The 18260-nt window shown below is 33.8% G+C and overlaps 1 protein-coding gene across 1 annotated transcript in view; it reads left to right on the forward strand.

The window, feature by feature from the left end:
• The window catches only part of tw (Protein O-mannosyl-transferase 2), a 303353-nt gene that overhangs the window by 215873 nt on the left and 69220 nt on the right, over nt 1-18260 (forward strand). The window contains exons 14-16 of the mRNA XM_090399620.1: nt 3860-3948; nt 11305-11381; nt 17145-17216. Coding sequence (XP_090255746.1) covers nt 3860-3948; nt 11305-11381; nt 17145-17216 — 238 coding nt within the window. The remainder of the gene's footprint in view (nt 1-3859; nt 3949-11304; nt 11382-17144; nt 17217-18260) is intronic.

Raw genomic sequence — 18260 nt, forward strand, 5'->3', positions numbered from 1 at the left:
TACATACAACTTTTAAGCCTCACCGCAAACTTACTACCCTTATCCATTCCACCAAAGATCAGCTCCCTCCTCTCTCAGTGCCTGGAGTATATAGAGTACCTTGTTCCTGTAAGCTGTCTTACTTCGGCCAGACAGGCAGATCAGCAACCATCCGGTTAGAAGAGCACAAGTGATACATCTGCAATCATGATTCTGGTCAATCTGGCCTTGCAAACCATGTTTTGGATACAACCCACAGGATCTCCTGAAAAAAAGCACCATGCTCCACCATAGTAAATTCAAAAAAGAAAGACTGTTTTTTGAATCTGCATCTGCACTCGGGAATCAACCTAATTTAAACAAATAAAGTTGCATAAAACTTCTCAAAATTTGGGAAACATTAATTATCAGAGATCCCTCTTTACATCCTAGGCCACCTGCAAATGCCCATAGAGGGTGCACCACCCAGATAGGACTTTAGTTTTGCTCACTTGTTTTACTTATCATTGTATTGTATTTGTGTGTGTTGTTACAAAAAGTTTTTTGTAATCCCTGAAGATGTCTCTGTGACAGACAAAATATTGGAAGCATTTGGTTTGTTAAAATTAGTTTTAATCCTTTCTCAGTGCTGTTAATATTCCATTAAATCTCCAACATGAATCAAAGAGAAGCCTGTCTCTGAGACTTATGCCAGTACTGCATGCACTGTTGCAGAAGTTGCTTCAATCAGCAATTTTGTGACATTCATATGCTAAACTTACTTCAATTCATGCAAAGATCTTTCATATCAGCAAGTGTTTATTTATTGCCAGAATGGCAGGAAAAAAATCTGGAGGAAGTCCAAGATCTGGGTAGACTGATACATGAAGTGCCATAGAAGACCTAGGTACTGACACTATTAGAGTTCTAACAGACTAATTTAAGGGAAAATTGTAGATAGGAGGTTAGTAATGGTAGTTAGCAAATGATGACACAATGGCCATGAGACCCATACAGTAAGGTGTGGCACCATGTTATGAAACCAATGGAAAATTGTTGGTTATAATCTATTTTTATGGTCAAGAGGAACAATTGTTCTTTATCTCTCCCAAAAAACTTGAGTTTCTAGAAGAAAAAAACCTACCATCTCTTATGAGACTGCTAACTCACCTTCAACTGAAAATCCCTGATATAGGTTCTTCACATCCTAGACTGGATTCAAACTCAGGTCATTTCCAGCCAAAGCAAAACTAACCGAGCTACGAGAGAGGCTAACTGTAAGTTAGGTCAGTGGTTCTCAAACTTTTTCAGACTGTGGCACACTTAACAATGCAAATTTCTGTTGCAGCACACCTTTGTTCTTAATGCTGGATGCTCATGTAATTAACCATAATTTTATAGTATTTTACAGTTTACATTATTGACCGTATTCAAATTCTATTACAGTATCTATTTTTATAGTGAGACATAACCAAAATGAAAAATTTGAGAGAGATTTTAAATTTTATTATGCAGTTGCCTTGTTTTCAATGTGAAATTGTTCTTGATGACGTACTACTGATTGTTGATTGGTGGCTTGTGATACCTCTAAGGAGTCCAAAGACTCATTGAGGGAGGGCAACTACTCGACAACTCTCCATCATCTACACCAACACAATCTACTGCTCACCACGACTAGTATTTTTTGTCTCTAAATTGCTTGTGGCCTAAAGGCCAATTTGTCTGTATGCAGGATGAAAAACCCAAGCTTCCATGAGAAAAAGCCCTGCTACCTCTGTATGAGATCAGCTAACTCACCTTCAATTGAAAAAAAAAAACAATTAAAGATTCCTCCCATCATGACAAGAATCAAACTCGGGCCTTTTCCAGTCGAAGAGTGCAACATACCATCATTCTTCCAATTGTGCTATGGAGGCACTAATGAAAGTTTTGTATAATGTAGAAAATTTGTATAAATTATATTTATACAAATATAATTGTATAAATAGCAAACGTGCACTGTAATTTGGATGAAAATAATTTTTACTGTCAAAATTTGGTGACAAACCTTTGGCTCCCTCATGTGTCTTCAGTGTGCTGCAGCATATTTTCCAATATGCTGCAGCACACTGTTTGAGAAAGTAAGTTAGGTAATGATGTATCCTTTCATATAGTATTATCATAATATCATGTATGCTCCCTGAGAGTACATTTCATGATGATGAAAATCATTTTTTAATTTCTATATGGTTAATTTTTTCTGACTGTATGAAGTCTAGAAGGTGAAAAAACTTGTACTCTTTGTATTTAAATATTCTCTGCATTCAAATATTATTTGCATGTACCCGGGTGGTCTGAAAAGTTCTCAGCCTCGACCATAGATGGCAACACTATCAGCACGATTTTTTTTTCTAAGTTGGTACATTTGTCATAAGCATCCATGTGGAATTGCAAGTCATTCTATCAAGTAGTTTGTTTTATACAGCTGTCTGTAGCAAAAGTGTTGTCTGTATCCTTTGAAATGGGTAAAATTGAGTATCGTGCAGTTATAAAATTCTTTGTAAAAGAAGATTTAACTCCAGAAGAAATTCATTCGAAGTTCATTAAGGTTTATGCGCACTGTTCTCCTTCATTTTTGACAATTAAGAAATGGGCTGCCAAGTTTAAACGTGGCCATACCAGCCTTGAAGATGATCCACATGAAGGACGTCCAAAAAGCGTAACAACACCAGAAATCATCGATCAAGTGCATGGTATAGTATTGGATGATCGGCAAGTCAAAGTGTGTGTGAAGTTGCTGAGACTATAGGCATTTCAAAAGAATGTGTAGGATATATTTTGCATGAGAATTACAAATGAAAAAGCTTTGCTCAAGATAGGTGCCACACTTGCTCACAGTAGTTCAAAAATGCACTCGCATGAAAATCTCTGAACAGTGCCTGGAGCGTTTTAACAAGAATAAAACTGATTTTGTGCATTGATTTATTACTAATGAATGAGACTTGGATTCACCATTACACACCAGAATTCAAACAACAGTCAAAACAGTGGACAGAAGCCAGCTGTTCACCGCCAAAGAAGACAAAGTCGGTTCCATCAGCAGGAAAGGTCATGGCATCAGTGTTTTGGGATGCTAAAGACATTTTGTTTATTAATTATCTTGAAAAGGGTAAAACAATAACTGGGGAATATTATTCCAATCTTTTAACTAGACTAGACAAAAAAATTCATGAGAAAAGACCCGGTTTGCAGAAGAAAAAAATCAGCTTTCATTAGGACAACACCTGCTTACAAGGGTGGTTTGGCAATGGGAAAATTAAGGAATCTGCACTATGAATTGTCGTAACATCCACCCTATTCCCCAGATTTGGCTCCCTCTAACTTCTATCTCTTCCTAAACTAAAACTCTTCCTTGCTGGTGCGTTTTTCTTCGAATCAAGAGGCGATTGCAGCTGTAGAGGGATATTTTGCAGATATTACTGAGAACCACTACAGGGACAGGATAATGGCGCTGGAGCATCTCTGGAATAAATGTATTAGTCTTAAGGGAAATTATGTTGAAAAATAAAAATAATTTTGAAATTATAAATTAGTTTTTTCATTTTTAGGCTGATAACTTTTCAGACCATCCTCGTAGTTACTTTATGGGAACCCATTAGATGAGCTTTAAATACTGTTATTATCTTTTAACTAATTTCATTCAGGTATGATTAAATATGTTTGAAGTTTTAATACCATTTATAATTCTTGAAAGTGTTTCAGGTTTTTTTATAAACTCTTCAATAAATATGCAGTTGTTGTGCATATTATAAAGAAGAAATTTATGTTTATTAATTCTTTAATTAATAAATTAATTTAATGAAAGTTTATTAATGTGGAGGATATTCATATAAATAATTCATTAGAATCACCATTTTTACAGGGGTTATGAACAGATGGAGATTACCTGTAACCCCAATATTAGAGACAAAAATAATGTTTGGAATGTGGAAGACAATATTTTTTCCCGATGTGAGTGGATCCCATTTATATACTGTGTGTATTATTATTTTTTTTTAATTAAGAACATTAGCAATTTTACTGGTATGAAAGTTTTCCATGAAGAATAATAATATATGATTCTGTGATAATTATAATTATATAATATTAATTATATAATAATTGATAGCAGAGTGCTTTTAAAAAATTTGATGAAATGAGATAAAAAAAAAAAGACATTTTGTGTACTCTTGATTGGTATTCTTAATAAGTGCAAACACATCCCTGTAAAGCAAATTTTACCATTTATACTTTCTGAAATCTGGAAAGGCTTATGGGCCCACTTTTTTTGATTCAAGGTATTTTTAATTTTCAAATTGATTAGCTTATATCTCATTTTTTGTTTTCCATTATGTTCTTACAAGTATCCATGTGATAACTGTGATTTCTATTCAGAAATAGTGTGGTTCTCTTTGATTCATTATTGTATAATTTCCTTCCTTCCTTTTTTTTGCATCTCGTAAATTCTGATCCTCCAGTGCTGCTAATTATGCATGTGCAGTTATTCTCTCTCTCTCTCACTCACTTACTCACACACACATAGACACAATAGCTACTAATGTTTATTTTGTTATTTCCATACAGGTATTTATAGTTTGTATGATAAAATCGAACATTAGACACATACATTTATACACAAATGCATATGTGAGCAAAGAAAATTTGTTCATTAAAGACAATAAAGAGATGTAAGAAAAACAAAATGTGCTTTGTTCACACATGTATTTGTCTATAAATGTACTTATAATTAAACTGATTTGTCATTTTGACTGATAATTTAAATGACTGTGTTCAGCTTCATCTCTGTTTTTCATGTTGTATTCGATGAGTTGAGAATAAAATCAAGTAGAACGAGCTGTTTTATCTGCTTAGTTATAGTGAACTTTATTTCTCACAAATATCCATGTGATAACTGTAACCGTGATTTCTATTCAGAAATAGTATAGTTCCCTTTGATTCATTATTGTATAATTTCTTTCCTTCCTTTTTTTGCATCTCATAAATTCTGATCCTCCAATGATGCTAATTATGCATGTTAAATTAAGAATAGCATAAAAGAAAAAAAAATAGATTAAAGAAAAATTGAAATAACAAAAACGACAAGTATTCATAATGCAGAAGTTTTTAATTAAATCCAAAGAAAGGAAAGACACCTATTAGTAAATACTAGTAAATTATATTTCCAAAGGTAAATTGTCTAAGAAATGAATAATGCAGTCAGTTCAGTATATTTACATAATAAAGAACTTTTTACTCATGATTCAAATATAACTCAAAAATTTATTACATGAAAAAAAAACAGGAGGAATTTTATTTCTTATTCTAAAGTTTCTTATTCTCAGAGTTTGAAGGATAAACATTTTGAAGAACAATGTTAAAAATCCTATAGAAAGTTTATCATTGCATTGACTGTGTACATATTTTTGAAGTGATTCTGTTGTTAACTTATCAGTTATCACTTTTTGAAGTGATAACTGTAATTCTGTTGGTCGTTCAGTTTTGAAGAATTACAACTTAGCATGTGCCCCAATGTCAAATGCCATAGCAGTGTTTTGTGGCATAAACATCACCAAAAGAACAAAATAATAATTTTGCAAGTTGCTATTATTTTGGTGGATTTCTCTCCAGAATTTTCAGAGCATAAATTACAATTGTTATACAACAGAGCACTCAACAAGGTAGCAGTAGAAATAATTCAAATTGTAGCAGTGATAAGAAATTAATGCCCTGCTATGGTGCACTCTCATGGCAAGATAAAAAGGAGATTAATTTGGTTAAGTCAGGCTATATGTTTGGTCATAGAATGACTCGCACACATTTGGCACATTAAAGCATTCATAGCTGATGCTGTTGTGAAAATAGTCTCTCTGAGACCTGTAATTAAAGTGCAGCACTATTGTCTGTTCGATCTGGTATGATGTGGGAATCCAGAGTGGTGGTCTGCCAGTCCATAATGAGCATATCTGGAGTAGCTGAAAAACAGCTAAAGTTCTTCATAGATACAATCTCCATGCTGCCTTCCAACCGTACATCTAACTAGCAAACTTTGTTAGTTCTCTGAAGGACAATCTTCATTCACTTAATAGAATCTAAGGTTCAAGTTTCACAGGCCTGTAACTTAGTCTACTTTGGTTGACTAAGTTATTAGCTTTTACTGATAGCTAACATCTGCCTTGAAAGAACATGAAAATTATATTTGCTGTAATCAAAGCAGGAGGGTTAGTGAAATTTATCTACCACCTAAGAAATGAATAAACATCCATGATTGCATGGGATTAAAACTTGTAATTTTGGTTGGAAAGCTAGTAGTATCCACCTGGCCAGTCAAATGGGTATGTACTTGTAGCGTTTTGGCTATTTTTTATATTATTCTATAAAAAAATTCTTCATCTGCTTTCTTAATGCCATGCCATGCATGCATGCTGGTTGCAAAATATTGAAAAATACTACCTAACATTTGGTATCCAGATCAGTCTGCTAGTTCTGACTTTACCATACTGATGATAGTAAACATAGTTTTCATGTGTTTCAAGGTGGATGTTAACAGACCTACTGGTCTATTCAAAGAAGGCCAAGTTGCACATGAAACTTGGTACAACCTGGGAAGTATAAGTAGGCAGTGTTTGTCCTTTGGAAAATAGAATGGTATTGGTATGAAGGTTGCTAGTTGGATAGTGCTGTGTGCGTGCGTGCATGCGTTCGTGCGTGCATGAGTGAGTGAGTGATTAGAGAGAGGAAAAGAATCTGTTAATCTGTGAAGAATTGGAGGTTGTATTCATTGGGGAAAATGATATGAGGAAGGCTGTTTCAAAGAACTAAGGTATGTGGAATGATAGAAAATCATGGATGAAAAGTTGGTTCAGTGAGTTTAGAGCTGAACCATATATGGATATTGACTAGCAGCTGCTTGGGTTTGTACATGATTAGAGGAAAGTGAAGTAATGGTGTTTTGGCAAGTTCAGTAGAATAGCATCTATGGAAATGCCTGTAGTAAAGACATAATGCACAAACAGAGTGCCTATATTGAAGCAGTTAGAGGAAGCTAGTGAGAGAGGGTCATCTGTTAATGGGATGTTACTATAGGCCAGTGAATGCAAAGAAAGAAAGATGATTCTGAAATGCTAATGCAGATTGTATTGGTAATTGACAAGTAAGTGATAATAGTGGGCAACTTTAAGGATGAAAGCATTGATGGGAAGCATGTAAGAATGTGTGAATGCATGATAGAAAGCATGTAAGAATGCATTTCTGCTTGAGAATGTATTATTCAGTAAACTACTTTACTGAACATGTGGAGGCAACACGTGGGATGCAGGTGTTGGATTTAATAATATCTCATATAGCAATAATAGATGAGTTGTCATAATTCCCCATGGGTGAGAGTGCTGATGTGGTTTTAACATAGACAAGTGTAAATGTCACTGGACAAAAGATATATGTGAATTACAGAGCAGCATACTATGACAAACTATGGAAACTGATTTGTGACCTACCATGGTATATGATCGGTTTAAGAGACTTGGTTAAAGACCATTTGCTGATGATCATGTCAGATTATATTTCTAGGATTAGGATAAGTATAGAGTGGGGGTGAAATGGATGAATTTTGAAATAATGTGGAAATTGTAGAGAAGGAAGATGTTATGCAATATAGCAGGGTACTCTTCAGTGACATAAGGAGTATAAGGTGCAGGCTAAAAAGGTTATGAGAATAGTGAAAGAGAAACTGGCATGTGAAAGGAGGTGGGTTCAGGCAGAAAAAAAAAAATTCTAGACAATTCTACAACTATGCAAGTCCTAGAGAATTCTATACTGTTTTCCATAAATTAAGGAACAAAGATAAAAAATGCGATAACTTGGGGGGGAGGGACATCTAAAAGTTCGGTGTATTTTGTAAAAAGTGATGCCAAGTCTGGTTATCATATACAAATGAGTAGCACTGTCAGCAGTATATGCAAATGGGCCAGGGCAGAAAAGCAGGTATTTTGCAGTAGTTTTCCATTTCGTGTCTGGCGTGAGAACATTTCTTGATAGAAAAATTCTTGGATATGGCTGCAAATCATCATTTAACCACGCTACCGGCCAGGACGTATATATACGTCCACATTTCCATGGATGCGAAGTGCATATTAAAATTGTAATATCATTGATATTACATTGAAATTTATGATGGACACGAAGCTTTTGAGAGTGATCTTTAATGGCTGGTAAGGTGGTTAACCAATGAATTCAAGTGGTGAGTCATCATCAGGCTTCAGACTGGAAGCAATTCCATCAGTTACAAACAGTATCCCAGAGTTACAGTAAAGGAAGACCATCAGCTACACTGCTACTAGGTGATTGTTATCTCCAATTATCTGCCCACTGAAACAGGAGTGCTACCATCAGCTATGATCTGTCCTGCTGTCAGCTACAGGAACATTGGTATCTGCTTCCTCCTTATGCAAAAAGCTTCACAAAGGTGGTCTGGATGCTATGCTTCACATTAACTGGACTCAAGATGAATGGGAGTTGGTATTGTTTATAGATGAGTCCCAGTTTGCTCTAAAGTAATACAAGGCATGCTCTGTCAAAGTGAATGAGGGACATATTATCATCCATCTAATATCGGTGAAAGAGACACTTATGATGTAGGTAATATAATGGTGTGGGAAGGCATCTCATTTGGGTAGATGCACTGACCTGTATGTCTAGCAGAACCACGAATGCTGCAACTTATAGAGATGAAGTCCTGGACCCATGTGTTTATTCGTATACAGGTGTGATAGGAGAGACATTTATCCTGGCTGGCTTGTTCTCATTGAGTAAAAGTTGGACCAATATCTTCAAGAAGAGACTATTATACAATGGACTAGCCAGCCAGGTGTCCTGACCTACCTTAATCCTATTGAGTATGCCTGATATTCTCTATGTAGATGTGTTGCTGTTCTTCCCAAAACCTTGGGGAACTTTCCTCTTTTTTTTTTTTTTTTTTGAAAAAAGAAAGACTCTTTCTTTCTCAGCTTGTTATATCTATTCTGACAAAAGGTAAGCAGTCAGAGTTTAGGACAAAAAACACCATAAGAAAACAAACTCTGGAATTAACAAATTAAATGAAGTTCTTAATGAGGGCCAGTCATGGAAAAGAGAATTTTATTTATTTATGCATATGGCTTTGTGAAACTGGCAAGTCAAATGTACAATTACAATATCCAGAAACAAATGATGAAAATCTTAACATGTAAAAGTTCATTACATAAAAGGCACAAACTGCTTTCCAAGTCTTCCTGTTGTAAGTGGTCCAGGAGGCGGCTTGGCACCTTTGGACGCCTTGTTTGAGACATTAGCTTCATGTTACCTGTGATTCATCTCTGAGGCTTCTTTTGTCTGAAGCACCAACAATGTACCACAAGATAACACTACTGTCAAGGGGGGGCACGGAAAGGCTGTCTCAATCCCCCCCCAGTCATGGAAAAGATAATTGAAAGATAAAGTTTGGATTCATTATGTTAGGTCTCCTAGGTTGTGTCTATAGGCAGTGCTTCTATATTAACAAGATTAAGTATATTATCACTATTTATCCATAAATCTTTTGGGCTTTTGCCAGTAATCTTCCATCTTAAATCAGAAACTCTGAAGAATTTTAAGCAAGTTACTTAAAGGGATCTTATCTCTTTTTGGCATTTTAATTTGTCTCACTTTTTGTAAATATTTCACTGACTGATCTCTTGGAATTGCTGAAGAAAGATTTTTTTAAAGACAAATTGTAAAATTATTTGATTTTACTTGCAATTTTTGCAGGTTATTTCACTTGTCAAATACAAATAGATCAAAGGAACAACAACAATGGGTTCCTCAATCTTGCCAACTATTATATAGAACTTTTCAAAAATTTAAGCTCATTACATCAGGGAATGTTGTTTACTCTGGAGGTAAAACGTAACGGGGATCTGTCATTCTTAGATCTGCTCATTTTAAGACTACATTGCAAAATCTCTTTAGATTTCAATATACACTTTGGAACAGTGTGCCACAGTCTTCAGTATAGATTGGAGAGGCATCTCATTTGGGTAGATGCACTGACCTGTATGTCTAGGACTGCAATCTCCTGTTATTCAAAGAGCATATCAAGTGGTTCCTTTTTTTAATTCTTATGTGCTTTTCTATACATGGCACTATTATGCTATAAGTTTTATAGTCTGTTATGTATGGGGCTGTCAAAAAATAATAACACAGAAAGGAAGCCCTGACTCAGGGAGATACATCACTTCTATATCAGTGGTGCCTAACTTTTGAGAAAGATTATGGTGGCATCATCTTTCTTAAAAATTCAATACAGTACCATCAAAACTCTGGCTCATTGATTTCATGCCTTGTGCTTCATAAAAAAGCACTTTTACAACAGGAACTGTGATGCATTAGATCCACTTTTCTCTCCAGTGGCTGTTACTCAACTTAAAGGACTGTGGTTTTCAATCTTTATCTCCTCAAGAAAACATCCATAGTGTGTCCATTTTTTATGTCAAAGTTAATCAGAAAAATTAGCTGTTACATCCTTTAAGTTTGTATCAGATATATATATATATATCCCATATCGTTTCTCAGCCGAATAAGAAACTCAAAGAGTTTCATGCAGAATATAGTAGAAACTATATATAAAGTTCGGCGATTCCAAGCGTAAGCAAATACCTGGATACTGCAGCAACTGACCCTTAAGGTAGTGCAAGCTGAGGCAATTCATGTTGACATTATGGGTAAATATCAAGAATAGTGATCGGAACTTGCTCCACCTTTGACATGAGTTGCCTCAGCTTGCACTACCTTAAGGGTAAGTTGCTGCAGTATCCAGGTATTTGCTTACACTTGGAATCGCTGAACTTTATATATAGTTTCTACTATATTCGGCATGAAACTCTTTGAGTTTCTTATTCGGCTGAGAAACGATATGGGATGTAATATCCCTTAACTTAAACAAGTCATATGTCGCCGAATTGAAGCCTTTGGCTCTTCATATATATCTATCTATATATTTTTTTTTAATTTCAAGTACTTGTTTATAAACCTTAACTGTTAATATATTTTTTTCCTTTCTGCATTGATGTAACCACTTGTAAGGTATTGAAAAAAAAAAAAAAAAAAAAAATTTTTTTACAATAACTACTGGCCATTATTTGAAAGTGCCAGGAAGACAGACAGACACATGTGCACAAATAAATAATTAAAAAAAAAATGATGGAAGTCTCTAAAATATATAAACATGACACATACTGTCAATAACAAAAATTTGTAGTTTGCTATAAAATTATTTGTGTAACTGAGTGAATATATTTATCTAACTTTATTGCTTAGTGCCCAATGTGAGTTTTGAAGTTTATGCCCCAAGTTTTATTGAAAGGTTTGCTGAATCTCATGCAGTTATGTTTCAGGTATGGTTATTTTTTGCTATTATTTTTTAAACATATACAAAATAATTTAAGGGATTAAATATTTTCAAACCCCCCCCCCCTTTTTTTTTTTTTTTTATTAAGTCAGTTTCTCTGATTTCAATTTTTTGTTCTTTGGAAACTCTTTAATCCTTTAAATTCTGTAACCCATTTTTGGAGACATGTTATCATGAATTTTGCAATCCGTTTTTGCATTTTTGTTGAAACTTCTTTTTTATAAATTATCCATTCGAATTTTGATTTTGCCTTTCATTCTTTCTTAATTATTATTTTAATCAGTGAGCATAATATAAGGAGTGGTATCAATCAGAACATAAAGAATTTTCAATTACTGAGATATGTATAAGGTGCTGAAGTTGACATACCAGACATAACAGTGGTCTTATTGGTTGTGGGCAAAATAATGATTTATTTTTTGTACTCATTGTAAATGCATATAAATGCTACCATGGTGAAATGATGTGCTATAACAAACAATGGAAAAGTTCCAGTTTGAGTCTCCAAGAACCAGGGCTATTTTAAACTCACAGTTGTAAGCTGAATTTCCAGTCAAAAGTCAAAACCTTCATGATAGCAAACTGAATTTCCAGTCAAAAGACATTACAATCCACACCCTGAAAGTTTCATTTGCTAAATACAGAACACATATTTTTAATTTAATCTATTCATCACATCAGCAACGTTTGCACTGGCATGGGATTACATGTGAAAGGAGAGCACTGTAATTAAAAGGGGAGGGAGAATAGTGCAGCCTGATATTTACATTGATTGCTGTTAAAAACTATCAGATCAAAATACAATTGAGAGTAATTCTTGCTTCAAGCAAACTTTATCAAAATCAATAAGGCATTTATAGATACTTTGCTGACTCCCTCTAAAACATCATGTATGATTACATGATGTTTTAGTCAGAAAATTTTGTGCAGTCAAACCTTGGTCAACAGTACTTTCATAATATTTCATTAAAGCCTGCTGTTCCCAAGATTATAATATAATCTTAGCTTCCATGGTCTGACTTGCTTGGGTTGTAAAGCTTGATGTCTGAAATGTTTAGCAATGATGTTATCAGTAATTTCATCTTATGCTGTACAAGTCTAGTGCATAGCATTAAGAATCTGCTGTATTATCTCAAATTGTCTGCATTTAATAAAATATGACTCAGAAGCATTTTTCTGTAACAGGCAGGTCTTAAATGCTTGGATTATTTCTTGGTTCACTGGCTGCATTAATGACAAAGATCATTCATTTATTAAAATATACCTGATAATATATAAATTCTTTATATAAATCAGATTTTTTTTATTTATGTAGATCAGATCATTTCTATCAGAGTAGTGCAATATGAGCAACAAAATTTTCTATCTTTTTTCTCATCATCTTATTGTCAAAGTCTCATACCCACTTTTCATACCCACTTGTCTGCTGTCATCCAGGCTTCTGCATTTGCCTTATATTTGGTTGGCAATGTTTTCATGCCTTTGAAGCATCTAGATTTTTACTACTTGCCAGGTATAAACAATTTACGTTTTTTTGTATGCCTGTTATGTTTTTAGCTAGCAAAATTTTAGTTCTTTCTTTTTTACTACCACTCTAGATTTCTCTAGAAAACACTAGTGCTTCTAAAGAAACCTATAATAGTGGGAAACTTAGAAAGCCAAAGCTTTTTTTTTTTTTTTTTTTCAAACAGGCATGTTTTTTGAAAACAGTCTGTAGAGTAGGCCCAGTTTCATCTGCATTCAACACATCCTTCTTGTCATAATCTTTCATTAAACTTTTTAACTGTTTTTCCTTCCATGTTTACAGTATCAGGATATTCTGGAGCACCTTTATGACACATCATTTTTAAAGGATAATCCATGAAGAGTTTTAGGACATTGCATCCAGCCATCAGAATATTTGAATCATTTAGACCAAGATGAGGTGCAAATGTTCAGCTTTGCATTACAAAACTTTGCTGTAATGGGCATATTGGATACTTTGCTGGAGTAGTTTGTTATGCTTAGGAATCAGTGCACTACATTTAATGTTTTTGATTATCATCAAAAGACTGCATTTTTATTTTATTATTTTATTTTTATTTTTTCTAACTTCAGGCTTTGATAGCTTTTTTATCTCAATCTCTTTAAACTTTTTTTATTTTATTTCGATGATAAAAGATAGATTTTTACTTGGAAAGAGATGCCATAGTGATAAAGCTCCAATTGTAGAAGCAATGCTTAATAGGACAAAATTTTCACTGTTGTATTTATCACCGTGCTCTTCCAAAAGAAAATAAAAAAGGGTTATATATTAAGGACATCTGGCTGACAATTGCCATCCAGTTATATGTAACAGAAATACACATATATAATGGTGAGAAACTTCTGTTTTTGTAAATAAAGTAATTCATTGGCTAGTGACAACCAGCTGTCCTTAATTGTGAGAAAACAAAGTTTGTGCCTGAGGTATTTTCAGGACAGACCCTGCCCTCAAAATAATGCATAGCATTATACATGTGGATAAGGATATGTGCTTTGCATTATGGGATACTAAGGCAATTGATTATGAAGTCATTAGCCTCTATATACAATCGTAAAGGCACTTCACATACAAACACTGTTTGTTTACATTTGGATAAAGGATTAAACCAAGAATATAATTTCTTGGTATCTTTAATTTATAGTATAACCAAGTGGAAAAACGTCCAACAACTATCTCTAATCCAGAGAATTTTAATAATAAGGTACGACACCTTTTGGCTACTTGTATATGAAAATATGACTTGCATTACTTCAACCTTGTATCACCTCTGGGTCTCTTTCCCATTGATGAGACCTCAATAAAGATCTGCAACTGGAAAATTTTTAGCTCCTTCATCCATCATCAATTACAAATGATAGGCATGATTAAAACATTATGAGATAGAGCATACAAGATGTCCAGCACATCACTTAACAGGAATGAAGAACTGCACTACCCGAGGCATAACCTTGCTCTCAATGGTTATGAACTCAAGGCAGTCAACAAAATTCTTAATACACCTCTGACAACTCCTGTATTGAAGCAAGATTTTAAGAACGTAATCATGCTTCCTTACATTGGAAGGGATTAATCATTCGATGCTGTTGGCACATTCTCCCTCGATGAGTCTTTGGACTCCCTGGAGGTGTCAAATAATAATAATAATAATTAATAATCAAGAATGTTACAAAGTGATAAAGTTGCTATGTGAGTACAACATTAAAGTGGCTTGTTTACCATTGCTTAAAATCTCCAGATTTTAAGCAAGTAAAATTCTTATAATCACCAAAACCTCTACATCTGGTCTACAAATTACCATATTTGTAGACCAGATGGGAAGGTTGGGGGGGGGGGGATCTGCACATCTGAACATGTAAGAGATGTTGAAAACAATAATACAGCATAAATCAGGTTCTTTTTATTGCTGATTTTCATGTCAAATTTGGTACAGCTGCTATTCAGTTTAGTTAGAGAATCCTGGAATCTTGCACTAGATGTGTTTAGAACAAACTTAGCTCTTTGTTTTATCTGCATAAAGCAAAGAGCTAAGTTTGATACCTCCATTTCTAATATCAGTTTCTAATTCTAATTCTAATTTTTAATGCCACTTTCTTTCATAATGTTATCCATATAGATGATGAATAAGATAATATACATCTTATTGGATGAATGGAGATAATGTGCATCTTTATCTTACCCCCTGATTTTTTTTTTATCAAACTGTCTTCCTGTATTTCCTTCAATTCCCATTGCTGACTTACAATTTAAATATAGACTATATACTACTCTGTATAATGTTCCATTTATCCCATATAATTGTAGTGTTTTGAAAAGCTTTCATTTGGTGTTGTTAATACCATTAAAATAAGTTATGAATAATGTTCAAACCTATGCTTGTCTATTAGGTTTTGAAAAGATTTTCTCTGAGCACCTTGTCACATGCCTTTTTCAGATCTACAAAACTTAAGTATAGATCCTTCTGATATTCCCATGATTTCTCAACTATTTGTTGCAAATGAAAATCTGATTTGGACAGCCTCAGTTTGGGATGGAAAATATATGTTCAGAATCATGTTATCTTTTGTAAATTGTAATTGCAGTCTAAAGACATTCTCAGAAGAACAGATAATGTGCCATGTGGAAAATTGTTGACAATTCTGAATTTTTGTGAATGGTGGGTAGCATATAGAGCTGTGGAGAATGTATCTTTTGGTGAACATCAGCTTCTTATGAACATAAAAGCTGAAAAAGCCATCCACTTTTCTCTTTGATTCCAAGAAAGGAAAGACTTCATTATTTTATTTGTCTGACATTTTATTCTGTAGAAAAGGTTGTTCATTTTATCTAAGAAACTGTCTAATTCTCAATGTATGGCCAAACAGCAAACACATCGTTAACATAATGAAGCCAACTGGAGAGACAAGAGGTGATAGTAATGAAGAACGTGTTCCATTTCCATGAAATAGTATGATTAAAACTGGTGGCAAAGTGGAACCCATGGTACAACCTTCCACTTATATATATATATATATATAGATTATCTTGCCAGAGAATGAACAGCAAAATTCAGATAATTTAAGGATGTCAGCTGAAAAATTCTTAGAGAGCAGGTGAATATTTATATCTAATGGAATATTGAAGAGAGAAACAAGATCCAGGCTCACCATAATGTCAGATCAGCAAAGGTGGAGGTTTTTTCACATTAGAGATGAAATCTGTGGTATTCTTTATGTAGATAATGCAATTTTCCCATTCTATCCTCCACTAGAATCGGAAAATTGCATTGGAGGATAAAGGACTCTCCAAATGGTCATTTATCACAAAGGAATACCTATTTTATGTATGTTTGATAGTTCTTTTGGTCTGGTATGAAATATCTTTTTGATGGTGTCAGCATCCATCAAATTTATGATGTCTAGCAATTGCTTACCAAATAGACAATGGAGAGATTTCCCAAAAGATGAAACAAAGGATAGGAACAAGGATGCCATCTCTGTAATTTGTATATAGGAGTTAAGAGAAAAGAAGGAACAGGGAAGAAGAAAGCTAAGAAAGAAATTTATAACTCGTTATTATTCTGTAGTGATTACATCTATAGTATCATGTTGGTTGATAATGCCATCTATCATCACCTAACTGAAAATGTTTATATACTTTCTTTTGATATCAAACTGTGTAGCACTCATTGTTAAACCTTATCTTATAATTAAGTTTTAATTGTGACTTAGAGCATTTTAATAATCACAGCCAAACATTAATATCATTAATTAATTAAAATATTAATCAAGAATTAGGTTGTTGTTTTTTTACAGGTCAATCCCTTAACATACAAAGACGTCTGTGACACGTCTTTTATTTATTGCACCAAAATTGATTTTGAATTTTGGTTTCACATATAAATACAACCGAATATAGACACTAGACAATCTTGTGCCTATTTCCTTTCAGCCGAGAAAAGTTGTCAACGGCGTGTATCGGCTATTTCGTTTGCGGTTGCACAAATCCATCATTATTTTTCAAATAACGATGAATTTGATCCAGCAAATCACCCTCGCCCAAAATATTGGCAGAAAAATGACCGCTTTCTGATTTTTAATTGGTACGTTAAGGGGTTAATAAATAATCTAGAACTAAAGAATACTCAATTAAATATATATATATTAATGTTTTGTTATTACTATGTTACTGTCTGGATGTAAAACAATAACAGGCATTGCTGCTTATTATTTTTATTTTTTTTTAAAGGGAAATTCAGGATTAAAACCAAAAGAAGGAGAAGTCACATCCAGACCTTGGCAGTGGCCAGTCAACTACCGGGTAAAAATGCATTTTTTCTTTATCTGTAGGATTATTTTTTGATCAAAGTGTACCTCAAGTTGGGTACTAGTCATCAAACATCAGTTTATTTTTGATGGTTTTATCATTGGCTTCCTATGCTGTCAATAAGAGAAATGACATGAATCCACATTTTTTTCCATTTATCTTCAGGAATAATAAATTAAGTTACTACAATTGTAAGTACTTCATTTTGTTTTATATTGTTAGGTTCAGCAGTCTGTCACAGTTAGGTAACTTGATTTCATGTTACCTGACTGTGACATGATATCATGATAGTAATGATAGGACAGGTATGTCCTATCATTACTATTATAATAGGACAGGTATGTGAAATGCTCTTCTGTGTCTGTCAATGCACTTGGGTGATTGTCTCCCACCTATATGTGAGATCTGAGACCAGCGAACACTCCTTGAGCCGAAAGACTTCTATAAATGTTCTTTGCATTCTAATCTAGAATCTTTTTTAAATAATCTCTTTTTTAGAAAGTTTTTCTATCCAAAGCACTTTCTCAATGCCAACAGAGGTATAGAGGCCACTTGTGTTATTGAGTACCTTAATTAATATTAAATAATTGCTTAACACAAATATAGAGATTGCCAGTTAAAATTCTCTAGATGAGTTAGTTATAATTGTTATACAAACCAACATACAAAAACAGACAGTTTCATCTGTCTGTTTTTTTCTGGAACACATAATATACTTTGTATCTCATCTCTTTTAGGCTGAAGCTTTTAATCTATTCTTGTCTGGGAAGGGGGGGGGGTATATTCTTTGTTGCTTTGAATTTTCATACATATCCCTGTACAAAATATTATTTGCTCAAGAAATACAGAAGAACAGACCACATACACACATATTACAAAAAAAAATTAATGAATATGAAGGATTTCTTCTTCGTCTATGATCTCTTATGCTTTTAAGCATCAAGATTTTGCCAAAGAGATTTCCATGCTGTCCTGTCCAAGGTTTGTTGTTTTGCTTCTTTCCAGTTAATTCCCTTCTTTTCCAATTTTTCTTTAATT

Source organism: Typopeltis vanoorti, chromosome 10 (genome assembly GCF_054136105.1).
Source record: "Typopeltis vanoorti isolate ZY-2024b chromosome 10, IOZ_Tvanoo_1.0, whole genome shotgun sequence".
In the NCBI taxonomy this organism is placed as follows: domain Eukaryota; kingdom Metazoa; phylum Arthropoda; class Arachnida; order Uropygi; family Thelyphonidae; genus Typopeltis; species Typopeltis vanoorti.